Source organism: Calidris pugnax, unplaced genomic scaffold (assembly GCF_001431845.1).
Source record: "Calidris pugnax isolate Ruff unplaced genomic scaffold, ASM143184v1 scaffold18, whole genome shotgun sequence".
Classification (NCBI taxonomy): Eukaryota; Metazoa; Chordata; class Aves; order Charadriiformes; family Scolopacidae; genus Calidris; species Calidris pugnax.
In genome coordinates this window covers 14,399,840-14,427,777 of record NW_015090812.1, presented here as the reverse complement: position 1 = coordinate 14,427,777, position 27,938 = coordinate 14,399,840, and the positions used below count along the sequence as shown (strand labels likewise).

Below are 27,938 nucleotides of genomic sequence, written 5' to 3'. Positions count from 1 at the left end.
TCTAATGCGAGCGTCATTCAACAGCGTATGCGTTCATGTGTCAAAAGCGAAACAATATTCTAAACATTTGTCTTTCCCTCTCTTTTTGCCTTTCTTCCTGGGAACAGATTTGATAGAAAATGTTTACATAGCTTCAAGAAGCAGGAAGGAGCCCAAGTCCCTGCAGGCCAGCGAGGTCCCCGAGCATCGGCCGCAGATGAACAGCATTACCGTTTCTAAGAAGCGCAGCTGGCTGCAGCAGAGCGCACACCGACTTCCTCCTCCTCCTCCTCCGTCGCTGCCTCCGGAAGAAGAAAACACCTGTAAGGAAGCACACGGGGCTGTTATCCTGGTACCCAAATCTCCCACCCCGCTGCCCGAGCCCGCGGTGCCATGGGCTCCTTCTGTGTCACCGGTGGGACGGGAGCGCCCCGCGCGAGGCCTGCCCAGCACCACGAGCCCTGCTGCCCTGAGGAGCGCTGCTCCGGACTTCGGTGAGGATAACGATGCAGATGATGAAGGAGAAATATGGTACAACCCCATCCCTGAAGATTATGAGCCCGACGTACCAAGGGTCCGCCTCTCAGCCGTGAATAGCCCTGTCACTGTGGGCTCCCCGGTGGTTCGGTACAAAACCCTGCTTGGGGGTGACTCGGGGACAGCCACAGGTCCCCATGAGGGTCCTCCACACTCCACGGAGAGCCTGGGTGACAGTCGTATGGCTCAGACCAGCGAAGCGGGTCAGGCCGATGGCGTGCATCCCGGGGAGCACCTGCAGCAGCACCGGCAGAGGTTTGGCTGCAAGGCTGCTGCCGTGCCAGCAGTAGAGGACAATCCTGCCTTTAAGTGTCCTTCAACAGGTAAGAGGGTTCAGGAACATAAAAGTGTGATGTCCTCTATTTTCTTTTAGAGGAATAATAAACCATTCTTAAGTCTCTCTTTTCTCTTTTCTCTCCTTTTGTCTTTATCAACCAAATTTCTGGTGGAAACACGTGTCAAGTTCATCAGAAATGATTCAGATTGTGAGACTGATATCTACTAAATGTAGAGCTGGGCAGTGATTTCTCAGTCAGTTTGTTATGGCATGTCCAGGGGTGGTTGTCCTTGGCGCTCTCTGGCCCCCACCTTGCTGAAGACCAAGGTTTTGCAAAGCGAACCTGCTGAAGCCTGGTGGTATGAGGACAGGCTGGGTTTCCTTTGGTAGCTAGTGTCTAGCCTTGGATTCCAGCCCCCGACCTACTTAATGCAACTCTGCAAAAGTTTCTTTAACTTGTTGTCTGGGACTTTTTAATAAAGACTTTTTGGAAGACCATATAAACGCTATTCATCACGTTGCTCTCTGTAATTGCTGTCTTGTTGACTGTCTCAGGCGAATCTAATAGACTGGAGAGGAGTGGTTTTCACTTTCAGAAGCCAACCTCTTTGTTCTTTGTTATCTTTGGCTGAGTGTTTGATAGTCTCATTTCCATAATTCCATTAGTGTGTGAATTCAGCATCTTATTAAAGATTTTTCCCAGTCTATTACAAAAAGCCAAACAAAAATAAAACCACACCAAACAAAAGTGAGCAGAAAAAAAAAAAAACCAACCCTTTCCAAAAAGGCATTATTTTTAATAACTGCTGTGTCTTACATTATCTTGACCTTAACCCTAGTATCCTGTTGAGAGCTAGCAACTTAGTGTACAGTTCAGGAGACAGGGAATTCCAGGTTCCCCTCTTTGGAGAAAGTTTACTCTTTTCTTTGCACTGACGTTTAAGAGCCTGTATTTCTGCCCAGCTCAGCAGAGGACCTCAGACACTGGCATCGACGTTGCCCTCCAAGTTTCCCCCTTCCATCCTCGCCACCCCAGCGAGGCTTCTGGCCCCGTGTCCCGACATGCCGGGAGCTGCTGTGCCCGGATTCCCAGTGCGGAGATTGCTTCTGGGAACGGGGCTTGTTTTCAAAGGCACCAAAGCAACTGCTGTAAACAGCAGAAGAAAAAACAGTCGGTCTCTTCTGGGAGCTCACATTTAGTTCTTTTTGTGGAAATACTGTAGATACGAAGGTATTTTTAGTTGCAAAGTGTGTTAAAGTTATCGGGCATTTATTTAGAAATAGCTCATTTTATAGCTGCATTAGTCAGACCAACTGTATTTGCTTGCAAAAAAGATGAAATATCAAGTTGTTATGTAGATTTTTTTTAAATTTTTTTTTCATGATAGGAGCCCTAGGCTCTTTGGAGAGGTCAATAAGCATTTAGGAAAGCCGTGTGTATGTCCTGCAAACTGTTTCACTCCCATTTAGGTGGTTAATCTCTCAATATACAGGTGACTGTTGTTTAAAAAAAAAAATATCCATTTATGTCAGAAGAAGAAAGTCAAAATTGTTTTCCCACAAGAAATGTTTATTTCTGAAAGCAAAATACCCATTTAAAGTGTCTCATGAAACCGGGAGAAAAGTGTTATGAATTTCCCCTGATTGGTTTGTTATGCATGGAGTTAATTAAACTACTTTAAATGCAGCTCTCCTTTTGCATGTATTGAATGGTGATCACGTTGAATAGATTAATTGATGATGAAGTGGATCCCTGCTGCTTGGTAATTGGCTTTATTATGGAGAAGTGGCTTAGTTCTTCTTTTTAATCCAGTTAAGGTGTCTACAGTTATTTTCAGTCAAATTTAAAATGACAGCTCATCCATATGAGATTACTGTGTGAAGGGCGACATGGCCAATTTAACTTTATTGTGTTAGGAACCTTGTTTGAATTACAAAACTGCAGTGAAATCGATGTCTATATTCTTGGAGAGCTGGGTACATCAAGCAGCAACTCCTGACAAATACACAGTTACTGCTTTGGGGAAAAGTCTGCTCTGCTTTCCTATTGATATGATTTTATGTCTGTCAATATCGGTTAGCATTAGAGTCTAAAATACTAGATTTTGAGAAGCGTAGACAGAAAACAGCGGGGCACTATAATTAAGCCAATAAAATATATAGTTGTTTACTTTGTCATTTGCTGTTTTCTTCTTTGGATAATGGAATCAATTTTACCTTTAAAATTTTAAACATTGCTGCCTTATTTGGATTTCCAGCTTTGTAGAAAGAAAATAGTAATGTGGGGTTCTTTTTTAATTTTTGTTATTTTTTTGAGAGAGTCTTTATTAGACAGATGATTAAGAAAAAATATAAGTGATAGAATTCAGTTATTGGGAGTCTTTCCAAACACAGCGGCAAATAGTTATTTCTTGTAAATGCTGTCAATAAAATGCATCATAGTTGTAGAGGTGCTAATTTCCCCCATAGTCTTAATTTACACTGCTAGTTCCTGGTGTTAATCTGGTTACTTTCTATAGTAAATGTCATTTATGTTAATAGGATTTGTCAGGTAATTCCTTCGTGAATAATTCTAGCCATGCTGGCTTTTGAAAAGGAACTGATTAAAAATAAGGTGCCCCTGTAGCAGAGCTTGGAAAAACAATGAATGTATTTTGTTCATGAAAAGTACACAAAAGGTAAAAGTGAGAAGATAGTTTGGTTCTGAGCTAGTAGTGTAGAAACACGGTGCCAGCTTGTGTTCTTAGGTCTGTGGGAGAAGAATTTAAGTGGAAAGGACCCTGGAGGCTGTTTTTAATTTGATGTCTCCTTGGATAGGCAAAATGGTTATGATTGGAAAATAGGAATATTTTTATTATGTATTGAATTTTTCATATTGCATTTGCAGTTTTTTGCATGTATAAAATGTTAAAGTAAATTTTCTTTACAGCTGTTTAGGATTGAACTCTTAACTGTATGTTTTTATAGACGCGTGGATCACCTGCAGAATGTTGCAGAAAACCACCCTTTTGTAGTGTTGCCTCCTGTGATAGATTTACATCATGGAGCTCTGAATAGTGCCTTCTGAAGAATTTGTAATATTTTTGCTTTTGGGGAGGATTACTGTTGGAGGATTACTAATAGTCTCCACCTACTCAGTGGGATCATCTCGCATGAGTCTGTATCTCAGAGACATCCTGGTAGGACTCGCACATTGCAGCTTGCCAGGATCTGAACTGTGCTCTTGCTGCTGAAAATGTATGTGTGTTAGCTGTCTGGGTGGAAAAATCCTGGTAGGAATCGCCGTACACTGACTTCTCTTCAACGCTGTAGGAAGTGAAGGCTAATGCCATATTTCCACTTCAGTTGGCTTATATTGGGGTGGAGCTTGAATTAAATCATAATTGGAGCTATGGTGCTCTTTCTCCACTTAGACCGTGACCACTATCCTAGTTTGCAAATACATCTTTTGGGGCCAAAAAAAAAAGCAGGCAAATATTTTGCACGCTTAGATGTCGCAAGTGAGCTTCCAGCAGTACACATGGAGTGAGTGCAGTGGGCAGAAGATTTTATTTACCAGTTTCCTTCCACAGTTTCAAATACGGTTTGCTTACTTATTTTTATTTTCCAGGTGGAAGAGAATTTGTGTTTTAACTGCTTTTCGAGTGCAAGGAGCCTTGTTTTCATGGGGCAGAAAAGGCACTCACACGAAATATTTGCGTAATGTTTGAGATGCCAGGAAGGTTTGGTATGTGGTAGAAAGGTCCCTCTGCTCCCTCCTCCTCCTGCAGAGCTGAAGCCAGTTTGTCGATGAGCTTTTAGGGAGCTCATGTACTTGCATTTGAAGGTCCAAGGCTTATTAATGCATGTGTCTTTGATCCATGGAGTGATGATACTGTACAGACCTGCTGGTGAAAGAAGCAGAAGGCTGTAGCAGCATCCTTTTGGAACCGAGTAGGAGCAGTTAATTTAAAATAGTTGTTGCCTTTTTCAGTTTCTGATTTGTACAGAATAACCGTTTATATCTCTGACTTGGGGAAGCAGGGGCGAAGCTGCTTTTCATGCCATGAAAGACACAGTGAGGGGAGGAAATCCTCACGAGAGCAGACCAAACATCATCTTGGTGTGATGCCAGCGTGTGAGTAGGGGCAACTGGCCTCTGTGCATCGCAGAATCATTAATGTTTAAAATACCCGCAACAAACTCATGCTTGTTTGTAGATACTGCAGTCTCTAAGTCTGGTCAGAGATCTAAAGTGCTGTTGCACAAGCTTCTCCTCACTGTAATGAGGTACCACCCTTGAGGATGCTCTGAGGGTCACGGCTGGGATGAAGAGCAGGCAGTGGTCACCCCCTCACCTCTCGGTGAGCATGAACCTCAGGAGGTTACTCTGTAATCACTTCCCATTTTAATTAATGGGCTATTTAAAGCAATTTATTTTATATCTTTTGCTTCCACAAAAGTGATCCCTGGGTAGATGGGTTTGTCACAGCTTAATTAATGTTAGTGTGCATAATGTTTGAAGAAAACAAACTACCATTACAGCATTCCTAGAGAATTTTGTACCTTTTTAATAATTCCTTCATTCCTTGATTCTGAAGCATTATGTGGGAAGGAACTTAGAGGCCTCAGAGGCTGCATTGGTCAAAATAGTAATTTTTATAGGGGGTAAAAAGGACTCTTTTTTTCAGGTTAAAAGAGGATATTCTTCCATTTATTTAGATAATTAAGATGTTACATAGAAATAATTCCATTCTATCCCTGTTTTAAAAGTTCTTTTCGGGTTTTTATTAAGGATTGTTTTTCCCCAGTTGCTTATGTGGATAGAGGGGATGCTCTCCTTATATCATAGTTGAAATTGTTTGAATTTGGTATAGTGTGAATTCTTCTCTTGATGGCATTTGTGGTTCTACTCTGAAGTTTTTATCTGAGGATGAGAAGGTGTAATGGGCCTGCACCTGAGGAAGTTCACAGCCTCAGGTGTCAAGTAGAGCTGTGCTGTTTCTGTCAGCTGAAGATCCAGATCAGTCTTTCTAGTGCAGAAGAGCGGCAGCCCTTTTTCACTCGCCCATCGTTTGCTACAAGAACAGTTTTGAGATATTTGGGCTTTTCTGTTTTGATTTGCCACTTTTTCATTTTTAACACATTTTCCCAGTAAACCACTGGGTTGATTTAAAAATAATGAGAATGAAAAATCTAGATGGGAGAGAGACTTTTGTTTTGAAAGTTATAAACCCTCAGTGTATGCTGTATTTTTTTTCTTCTCATTTTAAAATGAAATGTCTTAGAGCTGCGTCACTAATGCCATTATTTTAGAGAGATGCTGTTGGTCTTACATGTGGTGTACTTACTAAGTATGTCTGGAGAATGGTAGGAAAATAAATCGCATCCCAGCCTTAGTTTGGTTGGATCTCAGTGTTTCCATTAGCTGTGAGAGTGGCCATTTGATATTTCAATAGCTCGCTGCAATAGGGAACTGATAGTTTTCTGACTCATTCACCTCAACTCATTGTCCCAAAAGCAGGGTACAGGTTTTCTGAGGAACTTTAAAATAACTCAGAACCCCTACCATAAGCAATGAGGAGTGTTATGTGTAGAATAAATAAGGTAATGAAATATGCCTGTGAAACGGCGTGTGCTGCTGGCAGTCGGTGTGGCAGTGATGTATGTGCCCAGGCGCATGTAAACAGTGTTAAGCAGGGTCAGACAGGCATTTTTTCTGTGCTAAATCATTGCCTGTGTCTGGCAGGGACTGCGTTGTAAGTGCTTTCTGTAGTCGGTGTCCTCCCTTGCCCTGGGGCAGCGTTATGTAGGGGTACGGTCTGTTGGAGCTTCCCTGGGCCACCGAGGGGACAGCAGTGATTGCCCTGTGGCCAGCTGGGAGGGGGGGGTCTGGACTGGTGCTGTATTCCCCTGGGCTGATGGTGTCTCCCCAGCTGCGTCTCTTTGGTCGTGAAAAGATTTGTCCTTTCACGCAGCCGTGAGCTGAGCAAAGTAAAAGGTGGGTTTGCTAGTCAGGCTGAACAGATAGCTGATGGATGCAGCCACTTATGATGTCAAGTCACTTGGACTTGGCTTGCATTGTCCTTCCAAAGCTATTTTTCTTTCTCTCCTACTTGTACTGCTAAACTTCTGGAAAGTGTAAGTATATCATAGAACAGCCTGGGTTGGAAAGGAACTTGGCATATTATCTGGTCCACCTTTTGGTGGGAAAAGGAGCCTAGATGAGATTACCTAGCACCTTGTCCAGTCGCATCTTGAAAACCTGTCAGTGATGGGGGCTCTGTCGTGTCCCTGGGAACATTGTTCCAGTGATTGATTGCTCTCACAGTAAAAAATCAAGATATACGTATATATAGTCATCTCCATCACATAAAATTGACCATCCCTTTGCTGTCTTGATAGTCGTTTACATGACAGGTGCCTCTTACGTTTCGTCTGCTACCATCCTTCTGTAAGGATATTTTTGAAGTTGAACTGCTGAGATGGGATATATGGTGGCAGAGCGAGTGGGACAGGGACAGCGAGGAGGCTGTCTGCAGCACAGCCTTGTAACTCGGTGAAAGGCACGAGGCACAGCTGGGTTCCTCTGGCACCCTTGTGAGGAACCCATGTGAGATGGGCAGGCTGGGAGGCGAGGTGGTAGCGGGCTGTGCTACAGCTCCTTTTGCAGCTTGTTCAGAGCTGTGTCATGTACAGTCTTTAAAATCGCGTGCATACCTCAGCACATTGCGGGCTTTAGTGGAGCATCGAGTGGCTCAGTGCTGATGGGAATACCATCCTGCATAATACTCCACTGTTAAGTTCCTTCCAGCCGCATATTTTATTTTAACTGTTTGGTGCTGGGCGCAGCACAAGTTGGACACGTGAAAAAGTCGGAGTGTTAGATTGACTCTTCGGTTTTAATGAGCTGGGGTGAAATTTAATTTGCTGGCCTGCTTTTCCAAGCCTGTGCCAGAGACGTTTGACAGAAAGGGAAGATTAATGTTAGTGGGCTGAAGTATGGCACTGATTGCTGCAGAGCGCTCCCGGCCAGCCCACCAGTGGGACCGTGCTGTGATTTGCAGTACAAGGGAAGGCTTTGTCCGCTTTTATCAAACACCACATTTCTAACTAGCTGCTTGCCAGAAAAGCACAGCAGGCGTGCTGGAAATAGCCCTTCCCCTGCGAGGGAACTGCTTCCATGAGATGCAGGGCTAAATGAGTTTTCCTCTGTCGCGCTGGAAAACATTCTGTGCATTACTCGTCATAACTGAAACTTTCTCTTATACTCTTTTAAGCAGCTATCTGCAAACGTTATTAAAGCCAAATGTCTGTTGGGACTAGAGCTAGCTTTTGTAGTGCTTTTTTTGGGGGGAGGAGGGTGGTGGTGCCAAAACCACAAGTGACTTTGGCCAAAGACCTGCCTGATTTAACTGTTTAATCCACGTGAAGTTATAGTTAAATGTTGAAAATTAATTTGGATGAACAGGAGACGTGTAAAAATCACTAGCTGTATGGTGATTCGGATTCAAAGGGATTAGTTTAGAAGAAATCTGTAAGAATCACCTCTGTAAAGTATGATTTGCTGAGTATCTTGGAGAAACAACACTTCTTTCTTCCTTTTTGTATGCTGTAAATAGACTGTCCCTTTCCCTGGCTGGCAGGGGGAGGGTGACTGATGGATCTAGGTGTTTGAGTCTCCACGAGCTGCACCACACAGGGTTTCTGTGCTTAGGGGCTCCCTGGTACCTGAGTCTGCACGGGCAAGGCTACACGAGTCCTGTCGGGACCTGCTAAAATTTGCAAAGCAACACATGAATGGGAACTACTGTTGGTTTTTCAAGGGATAGGAAAGTGACTCTAAGTGAAAGCACTCAAGCAATTTTATTGGTATCTATCATTCTGGCCTCAGTTCCCCTCTTGCATGCTTCATTAACTCATGTAAATTCATGGCCTTTTCTACAGTCATTACTGCCTCACGCTGGTGAATGTGAGAAAAGCTTTAACTATGACTTGTTTGAATTTCCTTGAGTATTGGAGCATGAGATGAACCACAGGTTCCTGTCTCTACAGTACTGGCTTATGTCTAATTGTGTTCCTTAGCTAGTTGTCTTCTAGTGCTAAATTGAGGGGGCTCTTCTTTTCTTTTTCTTTTTCCCTCTTTAGTATCAGTGCTTGCTGTTACGATTTATTTTTTTGGGGGGTACCTTGAAAAGTGGGTGAATTCCCCTGACAGTGTCGCTTAGGAATTGTGTAACATTAAGTCCTGCCGTGGGCTGGTGTGCCAGGAAAGATGGAGAGTTGCTGGCAGCTTGGTTGGATGGATGTTTGAGGCAGTGCAGGATGCAGGTTTTGGAAGGCATAAGTCCTTGTTGTGTTCCTTGTCCTGTGGTGGAAAGGAGGAGCTCAGAGAAATGGAAGAAAAGGTGTGAGACACTGCCTTCATCTACACAGGAGGGGAGGGATTTAGGGCTCTTTTGGGCAACAGAGGGATGCACACAAGAGTGCAGCTGTATTCTTGGCTAGAGATGAGCCTCTATCCTCTAGACTTAAGAGGAGTGGGCATCGCTGATGTGTTGGCTATGTAGCTAACTGTTTTGTAGACAAGGATGCATTTGCCATATTCCAGTGTTTTCCCATTTAAAGCTGATTTTGTTGCACCTGTGCCCCGGGAATGCAGCCATGTCTGCTTGCACAGGGGATACAGCACTAATGGATTGAGCCGAATGCAGTGGGTGGGTAGCTCCTTTGTGTATAAGTGGTTTCTGGCCCTTTCATCTCCATAAAGCAGAACAAATCTGACTCCTGACTATGATCTGCCAAATTTGGCTGACCAAGTCAGCAGAGCACAGGTTTCTGAGTGCTCCTGAACATCTGACTGACGAATGAATGACGATTGTCCGAATGAATTGCATTTATTGAGTTATGACAAATCAACACGTTCCCCGAGTTCAAGATTTATTTTTTCATCGCTGTGAATTGCAGTTACTGAGTGGTTTGAAAATGACTATTCTTTCTCTTTTTCCTCCAAAGGGTCTGGAGTTGTACTTGCACACAAGGCTGATATACCCTCAACAGAGGTTTCTCCTCCAAGTCCCAGTCCTCTGAAAAAAAGTGGATCAATCAACTGGCCTTTCCCTGACAGAATTAAATCTCCCAGGACTGTGAGGAAGCTTTCCATGAAAATGAAAAAGCTGCCAGAGCTCAGCAGGAAACTGAGTGTCAAGGGAACTTCAAGCCATACCAGTCCAGATAACCCTCCTTCCCTGCTGAAAGGGAGCTGCCGGGATACAAGCCATACCGTGTCTTTGCCATCTTCTGGAAACTCAGCCACCACTGCCAGCAGGAATGTGATAAGTCGTTACCATCTGGACAGTAGCGTGTTGTCGCAACACACCTACAAAAAGAAAAGCTCGAGGAGCTCCAAATCCTTCAACAAAGGTGGTTACCTCAGTGATGGTGACTCTCCTGAACTTATAACAAAATCAGGTAAACATGGGCATGAAGCCAAGTGTGGGAAAGGAAAGGAGAGCCTTCCAAGCAACAGTGGTAAAACTGAAATAGATATTGACGCTTTCAGGCACTATAACTTTTCTGATCAACCCAAGTGCTCTCAGTACATCTCTGGGCTCATGAGCATTCACTTTTATGGTGCTGAAGACTTAAAACCACCCAGAATAGACTCAAAAGATGTTTTCTGTGCGATACAAGTTGACTCAGTAAACAAAGCAAGAACAGCCCTGCTTACATGTAGGACAACATTCCTAGATATGGACCACACATTCAACATAGAAATTGAAAATGCTCAGCACTTAAAGCTGGTGGTCTTCAGCTGGGAACCCACCCCACGGAAAAATCGAGTGTGTTGTCATGGAACTGTGGCTCTTCCCACTCTCTTCCGAGTGACAAAAACACATCAGCTGGCTGTCAAACTGGAACCAAGGGGGCTTATTTACGTCAAACTGTCGCTCATGGAGCAGTGGGAGAACTCTCTTGATGGGCTCGATGCAGATCGGGAGCCTGTGATGTTTGGGGTAGATGCTCGAAAAGTTGTAGAGAAGGAAAATGCGGGCTTGATGGTGCCACTGCTGATGCATAAATGCATTCTGGAGATTGAAAAGAGAGGCTGTCAGGTACTGTGCGTATTTTAATCTGTTTTGTTAATATTTCTGTGTTGGGATAGCTGTTGCTTCAGAGCATGAGCAGTGAGGGGGGGGAAAGGGGAAAAAAAGCTGCTGTTTTTGTTTGGTGAACGTTGTAATGCAGAAAGACTAACAGGACTGTGAAATTGATGCTTCCAGCTCTGCTTTTGTGAAGGACTGCAGTCTCAAGCGGATAGGTCAAAGATTATTCTCTGCCATCACTTTGTGCACGGCGTTAAGATGAGGAGGAGACACAGAGGGGCTGAGTTGTTTCCCCATGCCGTTGCTCCTTGCCTTTCTTCAAGTTGTTTGCAAAATCAGGACAGGAGGTGAATGCTGTAAAGCAGCACTGCCCAGTGTCTTCTCTTCATCCTAATACAGTTTAGTAGTTCATGTAACTTAATGGACTAAAATACGTAGGAGAAATGAGGTATGGAAACAAATCCCCAGTTATGGATGCTGTTAGGAAGAAAGATGCACGGTTCTAAGGTGGGATTTTCCCCTTGGCAGTTAATTTGGAACTGGTGGGAGGACTCTTGCATGCTCTTCCACAGCATGTGTGCCCTGGGTTTATTTTACACCTGTTCTTGCTCAGGTGAAATTGAGTAGTAATCACACCTACTACTGTTACTATTTTAAATTGCTGACATGGAGTTCCAGGTGTTATGAGATTAACTCTGCTATTTATAACCTAGGTCATAAAATACGGACAGAAATGGTATTTCTGTGTAATTTCTTTGCTGGAAGTCATTACTGATAACAACAGTGTGATTCTTATTGCAAATGCTTCTCCTAACATTATGCAAATCAGTGGAAAAGAGAAGTTTTAATTCTTTCCAGTGCGTGTGTCCCATGGCTGCAGCATTTTATTTTGGGCTTATTAGTACCTAGTCATGCAAATGATATTGGGTAATCAAGGCAACACTGGTAATGAAGCGATTGGGATCTGAATTGTCTGAATGTACCTGGTGCTTTTGAGCATGAAATCTAATTTGTGTATTTGCACAGGAAGAACCAAAAATGCAAAATATACTGTTAACTTTTTGTTTTAACCATGTGCTTGTCTGACATTTGACTTTCCTACAGACTGCAGATGTTGGCATGGTATGGCATCTCCACCTGAATTTCAGAATGCAGCATTAGACAACTTTAGAGTGAAAGAAATTGTCTTATGCAAATACCAGATCATATTCTGTCTTGGGAAAGGGGGAGTACAGATTCCCTTGGGTAATTTTCCATTTATTTAGACAGAAATTAATATTGATAAATAATGATAAAATGCAAAATTTGAGTATATGAAAGCACACTATTGAATTAATAATTCAATCCAGAGTAACATGGGCTTCATTCATCTCGCCTTGAGCATGATAAAAAAAAACCCCTGCTTTGCCACAATTTGAAACACCTGCAAATCAGCATCTTATAGATGTAATAATGGAGTATTCATAATTCTTTTGGAGTGCTAGTTACTGGTATCAAATACAATTTAAATTTTGTTTACTATCTAGCTTATTCTGTATTTGTTTCCTAAGTTTGCATAAGACCAAAGCACTAAATGATTCCAATTTAAAGCTCGTATTCTGTCAATAAAATACTGTTTAATGTGTTCACTGTTACGAAAAACATTATTGTTATTCGCTTACTGCTTACCAGTCCCAGCTGTGTCTCTTGTGTAATGTTTGATAACGTACATTATCATTTGATGTTAATGGTTTGCACTGTTTGAGTTTCCTTAAGGTACGTTTCCAAACAGTTCTTTTTGTGGCGCTTCCAGGATGAGACAAAACATGGTGTCAGCTGTGAGTCTCCTGCACGGGACAGTAACTGACGTGTGGGTGTTGTTTGTGGTTGTAGGTGGTGGGCCTGTACAGGCTGTGTGGCTCGGCAGCCGTCAAGAAGGAGCTTCGAGAGGCGTTTGAGAGGGACAGCAAGGCCGTTACTCTCTCCGAAAGCCGGTACCCGGATATTAATGTCATCACAGGTAATGCAGTTTCTTGCTTCTCTTCTAATACAGAATTATGCCATGTTTGTAGAAGGTGAAATGGCGCTCTCAACTAGTTTTCAAGCTGAACTTGTCAAGCTGTTAACTTGCTGCTGCGTATTGCTAAAGGCAGGGTGAGAATGAGTACGGTACCCATGGGGATGTCTACGTGTGAAGCAGCAGTGATTTGGAGGGAGGTGGGTATGGAAGGAGCCGCTGTACCTGTCACAGAGGGAGGTGGAAGCCTGAAGGGAGCTGAGGTCCCCACGGCAGGTGGCTTGTGTTGGAGCAGATCTTGGAAAAACTCAGTTGTGATCAGACACATCCGTTGTGCCAGTTGCTCTACAACATGTGATCCAAGGGCCATCTGGGATCAACCTGTTGTCCTCCCTTTCTGTTGAGATGTCAGGATTTTTGGAAACATATTTCCCATCATCTTGTGCAGGCTAGTTCGAGCTGCAGGAACGTGCCTTCATATGATCATAGAATCATAGAATTGCCCAGGCTGGAAGGGACCTCCAAAGGTCATCTAGTCCGACTTCCCGCAGTCAGCAGGGACACCCCAACTAGACCAGGTTTCCCGGGGCCTCATCAAGCCTCATCTTGAATGTCTCCAGGGATGGGGCCTCAACCACCTCCCTGGGCAACCTGTTCCCGTGCTCCACCACCCTCACAGTAAAGAACTTTTTCCCAAGTTCATCTTTCTCCTAAGATCATCTGCTTCTTTTAGAACATAATTAAATAACAGCTTTCCCCTGCTTACTGGAGTGGCTCTGTACTTGCTGTCAGGCAGCAAGCTCCTGGCAAAGGTGGGAAGGACTGGGAGTACAGGACCAGCAGCTCTTCGGAAGCCTGGCTCCATCTGCATCAGCATACATGAGCATTTTTGCAGGAGTTGCGCTGCACAACTAAAGTTGTTGAAGGTTTTTTTTTTTTGTTTACTTAAAAGTGGAACAGTTTTATAACTATTAATACTTGTTATGTAAACCAAAGTTGATCTAATTTCAGGCATCACTGAGTAAACCAATTGCTCCAGGAAATTAGGCAGGAGCGTTCGTTTCCTACATACCCAGGGATGGAAAATGTAACCACAGTAGTCAGGGTATAAATTTCCTGTGCCAAAGCCCTCTCCCTAACATCCAGCATCCAGCTGGACGGGACAGTCCTGCCCTGTTTGGTGGCTTATTTCGTTTCAGTGTCTTGGGAATGAATTTTGTTCGTTACACTTTATTGTTATACGAAGTGGTATCAGAAGCTATTGCTCAGTGACATTTATGGAGTTCAGTAAGCCTTTTGGTTCAGAACGTCCATCTCCTTGGTTGCCCTGCCTCACCTCGGCTGGTCCTGCATTGGGTTCGGTGCCGCTCGCCAGGGCCACCGCTCCCGGCAGCAGGAACTTGCCTTTCGCTCTGATGGGATGCACCCTTTAGAAGGAGGAGGTGTGCGGTGAAAGTAAAGAGTATAAAAGATCTTTTAAACTGGGTTAATTTTCTTTTCTTTACAAATAAAGTAATGGGAAAAGGTGGTGATAGTTTCTAAGATCAGATCGTTCCATTAAATTACTTGAAGTATTTTCTTCACAATTTTTATGAATTGACTCAGAAGTGGAGAAAGAAACCCCTCTGTTTTTTTCTGCCAAACAGCAGAGACTGTCCGATATTGACTTATAAGCAGGCAAATGACAAACTACAGTTTGGTTGGTGTAAACTCTTGGCTCATGGAAAACTTTGCAGTGGTCTGTTTTGGTTTTTTTTAATTTTGTAATAATAAAACCAGCATTGCACTCCCGTGCTACAAGTAAACATTACAATGAAACAGTATTTGCAGAAATGGTCCAGGAATATCATGGGAAAGAGCAAAGGAACTTAATTCTCATCCATATAAAAAAAAAACCTGCAACATTTCATAAGCATTCTGATTTTCCTGAATATGTTGTATGCTCAGAACCAACCAGAACTGGCTGAAACAGGAGTCTGGAACTGTCAGAGAGCTCGATACTGATGCAAAGCCCTGGAGGGGAAGTGGCACAGTCTGACTGATCTTTCCATCATAAGTTCATGTGGTTAAATAGAAAAGTGTACGTCAATTTTTTAATATATGTTGCTGCAAGCCCCATTGGTGACGGTGAACGTCTGGTGACCGTGCTGGTCCTGCTGGACTCTTGGTCCTTTTTTGATCTGTACTACTGAAGGGTAATTTTTGGCATCCAGAATTTGTATTGTAAGTGTGAAAAGACTACAGCCTTGGTGTCTGTCCTACGGGAAGACTGCTGGCTGTGCTTTTGTATATGTTACATTGCAAGAGATTGCTTTCATACTGCTTTCCTTACAAGGAAAAAATGGTTTTAAGAAGTTACTTTAAGAAAACTTGAATTCTTTCTCCTGGTTCCCTTGCAGCTGTGCTGTGTGATTGCCATTAGTGCCTGTGTTAGTGTTGAAGGGACAGCTGGGGGGAGCGGGGAGGGAAGGGGTGTTTGCACCCATAACTGCCACTAACCAAATTGCTGCCCATTCTCTAATTAATTGTAAACAGTATGGTCTGGACTGAAAGGGGAACCTGCAGTTTTTGCTGACAGACTGAGGTACCCACAATGCTTAGTACTAGGAATAAAAGAGCCCACAAAAGCATTCTCATATACTTTTAAGGAGCTGGGTTGAGAGGGAATGTTTCCCCTGACGTGTTACTGCTGTGTTTGCAATGCTGAAGCTGATGCACATGATTCATACTTTTCTAAGCCAAAACATGTGTTCCATAAAATAAGAATTCTCAGCATAAATCTTGGCAGATTTGAAGAGAAGAGCCGCCTTCTGTCCTTTTTGAAATCTGAGTAGCGCTGCTTTTCCAAAAGATTAAAAAGATTTTATTTTTTTTTTGACAGCTCTCCAAAGACTAAAGAATGAACATTTAATGATTAAATCTTGACTGAGAAATGCTCTTGGGATTGGCACAGGCTTACACACCATTAAGTGTGCTTGTGGCTCAAACTGAAGCGTGCAGCCAGTTTTCGGAACTGACCAGTGGTCCTGCTGCTGCCTCACGTCTGTTCGCATCCACGTGAATTCATATCTCTGCATAAAGCATGCAATGCTGTTAACAGTTCAGTGGGTCAGAAAAATGAGGAATTAATGAAGTGGATGGCAATTTCTGCTCGCTGTCTAAATTTGTTGTGTGTGGTTGTGTCAAGGGGAATGTTGCTAGTGGGCTGGCAGCAGCGGGGAGTGTAGATTCGTGGAAAAAAAAATAACAGGAGCCTCTTACAGGGCTAATTTAGCCGAGTGAATAGGAAAAGGATTTAGAAAGGTCAAGGGGCATTCATGGCTCCCAAACTGTCCTGTTATTCAGGGCTAAACAGGAGAACGTCCTTTGGCAGGTGGTGGTCCTGTGACTGTGGATGCTATTACAGGAATTCCTACTAAATGATTATTAATAGACGTTTGTGAGTGTTTCAACAATATAAGCCGATTTCATTACGACATACCATTTCCTACAGTAAGCTGATTCTGTTTTCAAGCCTCCCCCTCCAAAAAAAAGCACAGCTGAAGCAAAGATCCTGATAAAAGTCAACATCTCTTGCTAGTGTTTTGCTTGTGGAGAAAGGAAAATATCCCAAACTATGTTGTACAGCACCAGCCTCTGCCACCTTTGTCTCCTAAATATTTTAACCAGCTAATCCACACACGCAACATGGCTGTCTAAAATAAGGGGAAGAAATAAAATTTGATAGGGAGGGGGGAATATGAGTAAGTTATTAAAAACTAGCCACTAGTGGAGCAATTACAGAAGTGGTGTATTATTTTTAAAGCAAACAAACAAAAAACCTGAAACCACCAGAGGGAATATTTTTTTCAGGATGATACGCGGATGGTTGTTCTTTCTTTTTTTTTTTTTTTTTTTTTATATTCCTGGTGGGAGGTTCCCATTTTAAGCAAAGGGCAGGCTGTTGGGTGCTGTGTGGTGGGGGTTTGGCTGGCTGCCCCATGCCCTGTGCCGCACGGAGCGATGGGCTGGCAGCTCCAGGGGAGATGCTGCCTCAGTTACTGCTGCTCCTACAGCATGGCTTGAGTAGCTGTGTCACTGCTAGGTGCAGTGCTTTTTAAAAACATTTATTTTAAAATAAAAATATTTATACAGCTAGAAGCTAACTTTTAGTTGCCTTCTGCATGTGACAATGGCTATGATGGGGAAAATGTTAACTTTTATTCCCTGGTTTCTTGGTTTTTTTTAGAAACGATCTTATAGCAGAGCCCAGTTCTATACAGTTCAGTTTACAGTTAGGTTATAAAACCTGTTGTTTTGTTAAATAGCACAGTGTGATGGCATTTGCTGTGATTTGGGATTTTACAAGGCTATGAGGAGCGTGTGCTAAAAAAATCTTCTACCTTTCTAACTTTGCCTTTTTGGAGGACACGCTGCTTTGTTAATTACAGTACTCTCTTTCAAATAGTTTTTTTGTTTTGTTTTTTTTTTTAATTCACGGTTTCTTCTTAACAAAGTGATCAATTGTGATCTAGATAAAATGGGTAGATATTTGTGGCACAGAATGAATGCCTTTCTTCAGGAAAGTAAAAGCTGCTGGAGGCAGGCTTGTCTTGTTCAGTTCTCTGTGTCAGTTGTCCTGGGTTCGTCACTCCTGGGTAGCATCCCGCTTGTCTCCTTTCCTGGGGGGACTGTTAGAAGTCTTCATCTTTTGGGTTTTTTAATTCTAACGATCACTAAAACCCCATTCATACTGAAGTATTGGCCAGCCTTCAAAGCTAGCTTACAAGAATGCAAATGCTCAGTTCTTTCTTGTTTCTTTGCATCTGTGGAAGGAATAGATGTTTAATGAAGCGCTTGCCTGGTGGTTGCACCCCCCGTAGGAGCAGCCTCTCCTCCAGCACATCCCCAGCTTCTGAAGCGGTGAAATGCAGCTCTGCAACTGGGAGGGCTCAGTGCAGGGCTGTTTTAGCCAGTGTCTCCCTGTAATCCTGTGGATTACGTTTGTCACAGCAGAAGTGAGCGGTGTGCTGGGGGACACAGGGTACCCAGAGGCAGGGAGGAGTTGGTGTTTGCCTCTTGAGGACATCTGTTTGGTGTGTGCTCTGGTAGGTGTGAAAAAGCTGTGTGCCTCACCAAATGTGCCACTGGCACTGGAATGTTTGCTAATAAACAGAACAATTAATTGCCGGTTGTATATAAAGGAGGAGGTGTCATCAGGCTGAAGACTATGGTGTTTGTAGGACAGGAGGTGAACTGCTAGGACCCCTTTCCTTGCCTCTCCCTTGTCCCCATCTGGAGGGAGACCTGGAGACATGCTCACCCTGTGCCTGGTGTACCCACTCCTGTGCATGCAACCCTCTTCTCTGGGTGCCGTGCACATTCCTCCCCTGGTTTCACTTCTTAATTCATGATGAGTTGCCTTGTGTGGGCTTGGAGAAGCTGCCAGGACTGCAGGGACAAGGGATAAGTGCCACTTGGGCTTATGGGGACGTTGCAGAGATACCTCCTGCCTCTTAGCTGACCCTGTGGGGATTCCTCATGTAACCATGGTTCACTGTGCCCTTTTGCTGTCATCTTCCCATCCCTTGCTCACCACTGCGAGACATGGAGGATTTTCTCATGGGACGGGTGAAGCTGATGTGCCTTAGCGCTCCCAAAAATTGCTGGAAAATGAATCTGCAGCTTGCTAAAGGCAGTTGTTCTTGTGTCTCTTGTGAAGGTGTCCTAAAGGATTATCTGCGAGAGCTGCCCTCTCCCCTGATAACCAAGCAACTCTACGAAGCAGTGTTGGAGGCTATGGTGAAAAATCCCTTGAAAATAACAGCAAGCGGCTGCGAGAATGACCCGAGTGACTCCGAGCACACAGCAGCCCTTCTGGATTGCCTGCCAGATGTTGAGAAGGTGAGCAGTGTTAGCAGGTTCAAGTAAATGGCGTGCTTCAGAAAATAAAGGAACATCTTCACTCTGGACATAACATGTCAAAATGTGTACGCCTCTTTCCTGAGTTAATGGTCCACTTGGATTTTTGATGCTCCGTGTCTTTGAAAATACTTCAATGCTGTGAAAAATTGGAGGCTCTGCATTGCTGGATTTATGCTAGTTTGCATTTTGTATTGCCTCTATAAAACTGAATGAAAAGGTGTGATCACTACTTTCACATTGTTAGATGAAAGATGATTCCTGTATGGTGTCCTGCTCTATTTCTGTAGAGCTCTCTGACCTGTATGTCATAATTACACAGGAAAATGCATTCCTCTTTCCTAAGCATCTGCAATAAAGTCTTCACTTCCCATGCTGTGCAGTGCAATAGAGCTGTTACCGGCCATGTTCACCTCTGTAGAAAACCACAGGTAGCCCATGGCAGAGAGTGAGCGAGTGGCCTGCACAGTGCTTGGAAGTTACCTGGAAGCTTGTTCTGATGCTGAGGTCATACTGAGGGTTTCTTTATTTTCTAATGTACCTGGATCATCTGTACTGCTGCTGCAGCTTCTCTCCTCTCTCTGATGTCCCCTTTCCACTGTCAGAAAACTCATCCATATAAAACTGAGATTGGGTAAGAAACAAGCTGAATTTTACCAGAAAGTCTGTCTTAACTAGTCTGCTTTGTGGTAGTCTAATTCAGTACTTAGATGTTGCGTGTATCGGTGTTGGTAGAAAAAACCACAGCTGTCAGCCTTGATCTTATCCCTCTAGAGCAGCAACGTTACGATGTCAATACCACCTATGTCTAGTGTTTTGTTTCCTGAGTGGTATTTTCTTCTTTTAGGCTACCCTGAAGATGCTGTTGGATCACCTGAAACGGGTGGCTTCTTACCATGAAGTAAATAAGATGACGTGCCAGAACTTAGCCGTATGTTTTGGGCCCGTGTTACTGAGCCAGAGGCAGGAGACCACCAACCATAACAACAGAGTCTTCACAGACTCGGAAGAGCTTGCTAGTGCCCTGGACTTCAAAAAACACATAGAGGTTCTTCACTATTTACTCCAGCTGTGGCCAGGTACTGTTTCATGAGTCTGCTGAAGGGAAAATGTCAAACCATGACTGTATGTCTGTATTGTGTGACTGTACGTTAATTCACAGGATGACCGAGCAGCACCAGAATTCTTAAAACACAAGGTACTATGGTATCACCTATTAATCTAAAGAATCATGACAATTTTATAATCTTCTCCTAGAATTCAGTCACTCTGTTTAATGGAAAGTTTGTTATTTTAATTGCTTTCTTACCAGATGTGAGAGTTTGAGTATAATGTCAGAAGCGGTGAAGAGTGCTTTACGCGAGTAAAGACAGTAGAAAAGACAAACCCAGTGACAGTAAGGTTTCCCCATCTGAATTAGGGAGCTTTGAGGGTGTTTTGATTTTGTGGTCATGTTTTTTTGTTTTTTTCTTTAATCTGCTCTCCTGCTTTGACGATTCAGGGTTATCTGTGTATAGAATTCATTAGCAGTTTGGACTCTCGGACACCTGAAATGTTATTTTAATTCTGCCCTTGTAATTTGTCAGAGTTGGGAACATCCTTACAGGAAGAGCTGTGCAATTTCTAGTTGTTTGTGCAGAGCTTTGCCCAAGGAGAAATGTTTTTAAAACACAACGAAAACCCCAAACCAACCAAACAACAAAACCCAAACCAAAACATCTTAAGTACCTTTTAGCTCCCACTTCCAAACTTAGGATGTCATATGCTTTCACACAATTTGGGGTCAATTCTCAATAAGAAGGGAGGTGATTCTAATCTTCCTAATAAACTACCAAAGTAGAATTGAAGATAACTATTTCTGCTAAGGTCTGCCTTTCAAATGGGAAATGATTGCACAGTGCTCACGTTTCCCCTGGTATCTAGAGAGACGTAAGCCAGTGGAAATAGTCAGGATGACACCTGGAGCCCTGGGCTTCAGCCCGTGGTGAATTCCTGTCCGTTGCTGTTGCTGCAGAACCGCTGCCTTCTCTTGCACAAGCACTGCCTCAAGTCAGGAGCAGACAAAGGTGTTGCAGATGTTCAGTTAAACAGGGAGAGTTTGAGGGTAATGCTGTGGAACAACTTAACATTGGATCTGATGGATTTAGTTTTGTTTTCAGATAGTCTTTGGCCAAGCAGTTACTGGAAGCTGCTCAACCCTGCAGAAGATGGGTCCGTTTTGCTGTAGTATCTTCCTTTTTCACAGTGGTCTGGCTATCGGTGTGGAGAACTGATCTCTTTGGTAACCTGAATAACTTAATATCCACTTCTCAAATTTGAAGTGTAAACGCTTTAATTCTCAAGGCTAAGACAGCTGTAAACAGCTTCTTAATTGTTCCCTTTTAGAACACAATAACTGCTCTTGGGAAACTGCTGAATTTCTGCACCAACTGAAACATGAGTGGGATTTACAGTTAATCTAAATGATTAATGTGTCTGGGTTTTTTTTTTAAATTTATTTTATTTTTACTTGAAGAGGAGGAAGTCTGCTTTTTGTGGGAGACTTGGGGTCACCTGGCAAACGTGGAGGGTTACAAAGGGCCTGACGTGCCAATACTGAATTACAGATGCTGTGGCTGCATTTTGAGCTGACCAGGTGGACTCTGCTACTCTGTGTTCAGGATACAAAATACTCCTCAATTCATTCAAAGAGTATTTGAGGAAAAGCTGTTGTTTGTTTTTTTTCTGTCATCTTCCGCCATTGCAAACATTCTAAAGAAAAATTGCAATTGCCAGCTTAGTGGTTCTTGAAACATTTTATTCTCCTGACGTGTAAGTGTGGGTTGGCAAAGACCTGTATCTGGCCAATTGTATACATAATTTAAAAAAAATAACTGTCTGCATTTGTTTTCTATTCCTATGAGGAATAAATGAACGTGTGCTAGCATACAAAGTGTAGGATAGGCAGATGAACATGCAGTCTTTGATTACGAACTATTGATGCAATGTAAGATGTATGGTCTTGCTGTTAAAAGGGTTTTTATGATTACAAAATAATATGGGAATCTACACTATTGTTATTACACGGGTCATCTTAAACACTCTCTGCTCTACTTGGCAATACTTAGTGAGCTTTTATCTAGACATTTGCTTAAATTTGTAAGGTGGGTTTTTTTTGGAGGGGGTGTCTTTTTGCTTTGTTTTTTATTTTAATTATGAGAGAGGGAATTTTGGGGGAAGGTTTAATCCTTTCATGGGTAGAACTGTGAAGTGTCAGGACAAGTGAAGCAAATGCAAAAGAAGAGAGTTGACTCTGAGCTGACGTGACCAGCACAGCATAAACACCAGGTTTGTGAGCAGCCCACTCGGGTCTTTCAAGTGCTCGAACGTTTCATGTGGTGTGTCGGATACTGATCGTGTAAAGAATATTCTGGGTGAGACAGTGATTTCAGCCCATCGTGAGCTACTTCTTCATTCCTCTTACAACAGTTCCCACCTGGGGAGCATCTCTAGGCTCCTTCCTACCGGCACAGACCTTGTTGGCTGTGAATGGGGGCACATTGCTGCTGGGGGGGCTGCAGTGGTCAGCGAGCGCCTGCCCTGCCACTTAGTGATGGGAAAGAGGAGTTTGGGGAAAAAGTCCGTGTAGACAATCGATGTACTGGAGGGCAAAAAACCCTCCAGTTTTTTGGGAGGGTTGTAAGTAGTCTCAGTTGTGTTGTCTGATTTCCTCCCCTTCATAAGTCTGGTAATGGTTTGCTTGCCTTAGGCATTGCCACTCTGCTTTGATTCTCAGCTGAGGAGGTGAGTTGGTTTCCAGCAGCTCAGGTGCAGGGGCTGAAGGAATGTCACCAGCTGGGCAGCGGGAAAGACTTGAATGAAAATGGCAGTGCTCTCTACATATTTCTTTTTCTACACTCTGCTGACCTGATGGTGGCCGTGCCCTGGAGTCACCTCCTGTGACAGCTGGCCCTGTGGCTGTGACAAGTACACGCTGACCACGCTGTGGGTCAGCACCGCCGGGAAGCTGCCGGCTCTGCTCACTGCAGCCTCAGGGAAACTTTCTCTGCCTGAAAATAAGAGCAAGAGGAGAGTTAGTTTGACATATGGTGCAGCTGCGTGATGGGTTTGAGGCTATTGAGGACACTTCTGCTTCCTTGTCAGCTGCAGCTGGGCAGCCCCAAAGCTGCTGACCAGCAAAAATATAAAGAAGCTTTCAGTCTGGCCAGTGAGCCAGCACAGGAGAGCTGGGGAGACCAAGAGCTGTTTGGGCAGCAAATCCTGTGCAGGAGCTAATCACAAAAACCTGGGAATAGCTCATGGCATGGCAGGGAGATGGAGCTCTGCCCGTAGGAGTGTGCATTGCTGTAAAGGGCACAGGAGCAGGGTGAGTAGTGGAGTTTTCCCTGGAAGAGCAAGCTGAACGCTACCCCTCAGCTTGCAGGAACTGTGCAGGACACTGTGCTGAAAGGGAGGTAAGACACAAATGCAGAGACGTGAGCAGGCGAACACCGTGCAGTGTACACACAACAGTTGGACCCGACGGAAGGCTCACAGTCTGGTCCCGTACATTTAATCTTCTGTAGATTGAGACAGCTTGATAATCAACATGTTGTGCAATACTTCAATTTCCGTATTTTTCCAACCGAAAACAAATAGTCCTTGTTCGTTTAGACCATGTAATACTGGCAAGTTATTGTTAACCCATGGCCCTTCATCTTAAGGGAGCATAGTCTAAACACAAGGGCTTTTGTTGTAGTAAGGGGAGGGAGTGGAAAGCAGTGATAGTTATTGCACGTTACTGTGCAAGATGTAAAGTAAGACTGAAGTCCCCTAGAGAGACCTGTAATGAGGACCCAGAAGGAGAGGCATAGGGCACATCTCAGGACTGAGCCTTTGTGCTTGTGTCTGAGGAGTCTTAACGAGTGGGTGAGACTCTAAACTGTGTGGGTTTGCTTGCACCCCATTTTCAACAGCGCATGGGACTAGAAAGTCTCTGCTTCCAATTACGAGAGGTAATGGTCTGTTTAAAACAAATAGAAGTTTTGCAGCTCAGACATTCCATAGGCCCGAGTCAGTAAAAATATTTGTGCTGTTTACCGTAGGAAGCCGGTAACAGTGGAGGAGACTGTTAGTAACTTGTGCTGTGTAATCCTGAGCTCAGGTAACACGACCGTCAAACTTGTTTTGAGTGTACGTCTGACACGGGGTTGTGGCTGCTTAGAAAAATAATGCATAATGCAAATTAGCTTCTTTTAATAGCACAGAAAACTAGGGCAAAAGAGAAACACAAGAGTTCAACTCTTGGTGCGTCTTGAGCTACTCTGGGCATTTCTCCATGGTGGTATTTTTGTTGTGTTTTAACCTCTTTTGCTATGCCTGCTTTCTGTTACTCCTTTAGCCTGGACGAAGGGTGTGAGCTGAGCTGTTTGCTTTCCTTTGGCCCAGAGCCGGAGGGTCATTAACTCATGCAGTGAATTTAATTGGTGCTCTGGGAAGTTCTACTTTTAGATAGGCTTCTCTCGTTGCAGTTTGAATCTGGCATGAATCCTCAAAACTGAGCTTTTACAGTAGTTTTTCTAATTATTTTATATCAAACAGCAGCAGAAGACACTAGTGGAATGTGTTGGCTGTAAGCTTGCATGTATTCATGCATGCTGTTAGCGTGTGACGTCGAGGGAGGAGAGTGGGCATTTGTCGTGGACCTCCCTTGTTGCAGTATGGATTCACCCCTCACTCTGGTTTAACTTCTTCTCTCTTCTAGTACCTCACTCACCTGCCAAAGAGCCAGCACATCTGAATGCATTTCCTGAGCACCCATCCTCCCTGAATTACCTGAGACCCAAGAGGCAGAGACCTCAGATGCTGAATCTGAGCGGTACCGAGATGTCTGGGGTGCTCAGACCGAGGCCAGCAGGTCTAGACAGCCCTTCGAGCAACCGCTACGCTGGAGACTGGAGTAGTTGTGGGGAGAACTACTTCTTAAACCCAAAAGACTGCCTGAGTGAAGCAGACTACGATGATGTCCCTTCGGAAGACACAGAGAGCGGGGATGACAGCGGCAAAGCCGAGGAGCCGGACACCTCGGTCAAGCACCCGCAGCCCATCCCCAGAGAGGACACCTTTCAGAGCTACTTAACAATGCAAGCGATAGACTCGGCAGTGGACCACAGAGCAAACCTCAAAGACCTGCAGGAAAGTATTGATACTCTGATAGGAAACCTGGAAAGGGAACTCAACAAGAACAAGCTAAATATGAGTTGTTAAATCTTGTCGTGCATGACGCCTCCTCCTGGTGCCTCAGTGCCCTTCAGTGGGCTTCCCACAGCCACATGAGGAGAGATGGTGCCCTTGAACACCCTGTGGTAAGGCCACAGCCCACCTTGTTAACAAATCTTAAGCCATTCCGTTACATTTCTGCCTTTTTGTTAGAAGAAGGTGTTGGCCTGATCCTGATGTTGGAGACAACCTTAGAGACCGTGAGATGATGCCACAGAGTGGCACTTCTCCCTAAAAATACTATGCACTTAGGTGGTCTGGGCAATACCTGGCAGAAGATAAAGCAACGTCTCTGCTGTTGGTGGCAGCAGAATGAACTCCTCATTCCTAGCTCCGGTACAGATGTTCCTCTTGGAAGAGGATGAACGCTGCTTGGCCCGAATTTTTGCAGCATGGACTTCAGATAGACTCATTCTATTATATATATGCAATGGCTGCTATGAAAAATGCTTTATATATATATATAATATTTATATATAAAGTTTTAATTGTACAAATATTAATGTATTCCTGTATTAACACTTTTCAATAATTATTTAAACAAGCAAAAATTAAATATTTTTCTAACCTTGTTTGTATATATATCTATGTATAAATGAGCATGTGTCTGTAGCCACCTTTGGAAAGGAGAGGTCTCCGAGTTACGAAACGTCCTGTTTCTAGGAAGACGCGTTCAGTGATGCCAGGATGAAGTTACCCCTTGGGTAACACAGTGTTTGGTTTATGCACAGAAACACAGCCAGGGAGAAGGCAGGGTGAATGATTAATGTAAATGACCTTGTGTGTTGCAGGGGCATCAGCTTGCAGGTGTTGACTATTAACTCTCTCTCACAGGCCACTACACTTTCTCTGTTTTGGGTTGGTTTTTTTTGTTTGTTTTTTTCCTCCATGTTTGTTTCATATATAAAGAAGGTCAGGAATGTATTTACTTTTCAAAAAATACTTCTGGTTTGTCTTTGTAACCTCTTACTTTCTTCTTGACATTTCAATACCTTTTTATTTTTTTCTCACCATAGTTTCATATATTTTTGTTGAGGTGGTACCTTTGTCTGGCTGCTGGTAATTAGGTGTGTTTGAGCCCTCTCTGAAGGGCTGTGGCTCTGGAGATGCAAGACTCAAATTCTGCGCAAAGGCAGTTACTTTTTTCTCTGAGTCTTTTTTATTTTATTTTATTTTTTGAAAATAATCTCCCAAAAATGGAAACCTGATTTATTACATAAATTTGAATGGGTTGGGTGATGTTACTCCTGGGGAGTTTGGGTGGGATTGCAGCTCCTCCCTGTGACCTTGTCAGATTCATCTGTCACCGTCTTCTCAGATAATCTTTTATCTTTAGTCATTTATGGTGAGCCATTCAACATTTCATGTTAAGGAGACACATTCTTGGTTTAATTAAAAATAGTTACCAAATCGTATACAGATGTTTTCATAGTCCCTTTAAGCAAAAGGAGATAGAGAGTCGTTCCTTGTCCTCCCCAGGTCACCCCCAGTGTGGAAGGGGGGATTTGGGTGGGTGAGGGTGAGGGGGTTACATGTTTTGAGAGGTCAAACAGCAGGGTAGAACTTAATTCTCTTCATTTTTTTGGTACAATGTTGGCATCCTGCCATGGCTTTCCGTTCACCCTGTGGGTAAGAGCTTTTCTGCTAACCCGTACTTCCTTATATTGCTTAATTGAAGAGTTATTTATTTACAGTAGCAAGGAATTAAGAATTGCTATGGCAAACTTCACCCCTCTTTTCAAAGGAATTCTTTTAGCATGGTTTCAAATAGTTTATTCAACCTCATTAATTTATTTTTTATAAGTGTTAAAAGATGCAAAACAATTATTGCAATATAATGATAATGTATGAAAATGTAAATTTAACCTGAAGCATTTATCAATAAATCGATGTATTTTTTTAAACTTTTATACCTACAGAATGTGCATACTTTTTAAACTATAAATTTAAATTCTAAATAAAATTTGAATTAAGAACAAAATTTGACTAAGCCTAGCTAGTGATTATTTAAACCTGGCAAAGCTGGTGGCATACATTTGTACTGGCTGTACATGTGAATTAATTCCATAAAGCCATTTAGTTTTTCAGATTTTTTGGTTTTTTTTGTCTTTTCTAGATTGACCCAGTATTTCACTTACATAATTAAGCAAAACAAAACAAACGTTATTCAATTTATAAACAAAAGGAATGCTATTCTAAGGGAGTTGTCAAACCAGTGTTGTGGCAGCATTTCTTCTTTTATTGCAGGATCCTGATGCTCTTGAACATAGGTTGGCTTCTGCACTGGGTGTGTACGTGTATTAGCACTACCTAAAAGACATTTGCATTTAAAGTTATTTGATAAAGGGTATATGAAGTTTTCATTGTTTATAATAACACAGATGATGTAAATGAGCACCTTTTGAGTAAGTGCAGGTTTTTCTAGAGGTAGGTTCTGTAACTCGGTGCAGCAGTGTGCTGCTCTGTCAGCTCTAATATTTTAACCTTACAACAGGGAAAATTAATGACTTGATAAACTGTATTAATGTTAATCTAATGAGTTAATTGAAAGCAAAGTATTGCTGTTATTAAAATGAAACATTTTGCTGTTAATCTAGTTAAAACTTGTAGAACATGTTTTGTATCTTAGAAATTGTCTTTTTATGAGACCTTTCCCAAGTGGTATTTTGGTTTTATGTTGTACCTTATATATGTATTTTTACAGATACTATTGTATTTTGTCTAATTATTTATATAATCTGATCAAGTTGCATCCTTCTTAGAATTGTTACTGATCCTTAAGGAAGAGGATTAGTGTGGGAATTACCCTAATCTAGAAATGCTAAATTGGGACATTTAAAACAGCCTATACCAAAATAGTCATCAACTTTTTTTTTTTTTCTCTTTTTTTATAGGGAAGAGCAGC

General features: G+C 43.0%; 1 protein-coding gene across 2 annotated transcripts; it reads left to right on the top strand.

The window, feature by feature from the left end:
* SYDE2 (synapse defective 1, Rho GTPase, homolog 2 (C. elegans)) lies at positions 1–27,122 on the top strand. 2 transcript variants are annotated; one of them, XM_014939461.1, is made up of 7 exons: positions 1–839; positions 9,788–10,887; positions 12,751–12,877; positions 18,576–18,757; positions 19,623–19,854; positions 23,860–23,918; positions 24,519–24,652. In XM_014939461.1, exons 1-6 carry the CDS (start codon positions 5–7, stop codon positions 23,868–23,870), a joined length of 2,487 nt encoding a protein of 828 aa, XP_014794947.1. In that variant the 5' UTR covers positions 1–4; the 3' UTR covers positions 23,871–23,918; positions 24,519–24,652. The 2 variants fall into 2 exon arrangements, with proteins under 2 accessions (XP_014794947.1, XP_014794946.1); XM_014939460.1 differs by lacking the exon at positions 23,860–23,918 and having other exon boundaries at positions 24,519–27,122.
* Positions 27,123–27,938: the final 816 nt, after the last annotated feature.

Excerpts from the sequence above, each read along its gene's own strand:
- SYDE2 (XM_014939460.1), top strand. The coding sequence starts at position 5 with ATGCGAGCGTCATTCAACAGCGTATGCGTTCATGTGTCAAAAGCGAAA. Across the intron at positions 840-9,787 it reads CTTTAAGTGTCCTTCAACAG|GGTCTGGAGTTGTACTTGCA; the intron begins GTAAGAGGGTTC and ends TTTCCTCCAAAG. Across the intron at positions 10,888-12,750 it reads TTGAAAAGAGAGGCTGTCAG|GTGGTGGGCCTGTACAGGCT; the intron begins GTACTGTGCGTA and ends TTGTGGTTGTAG.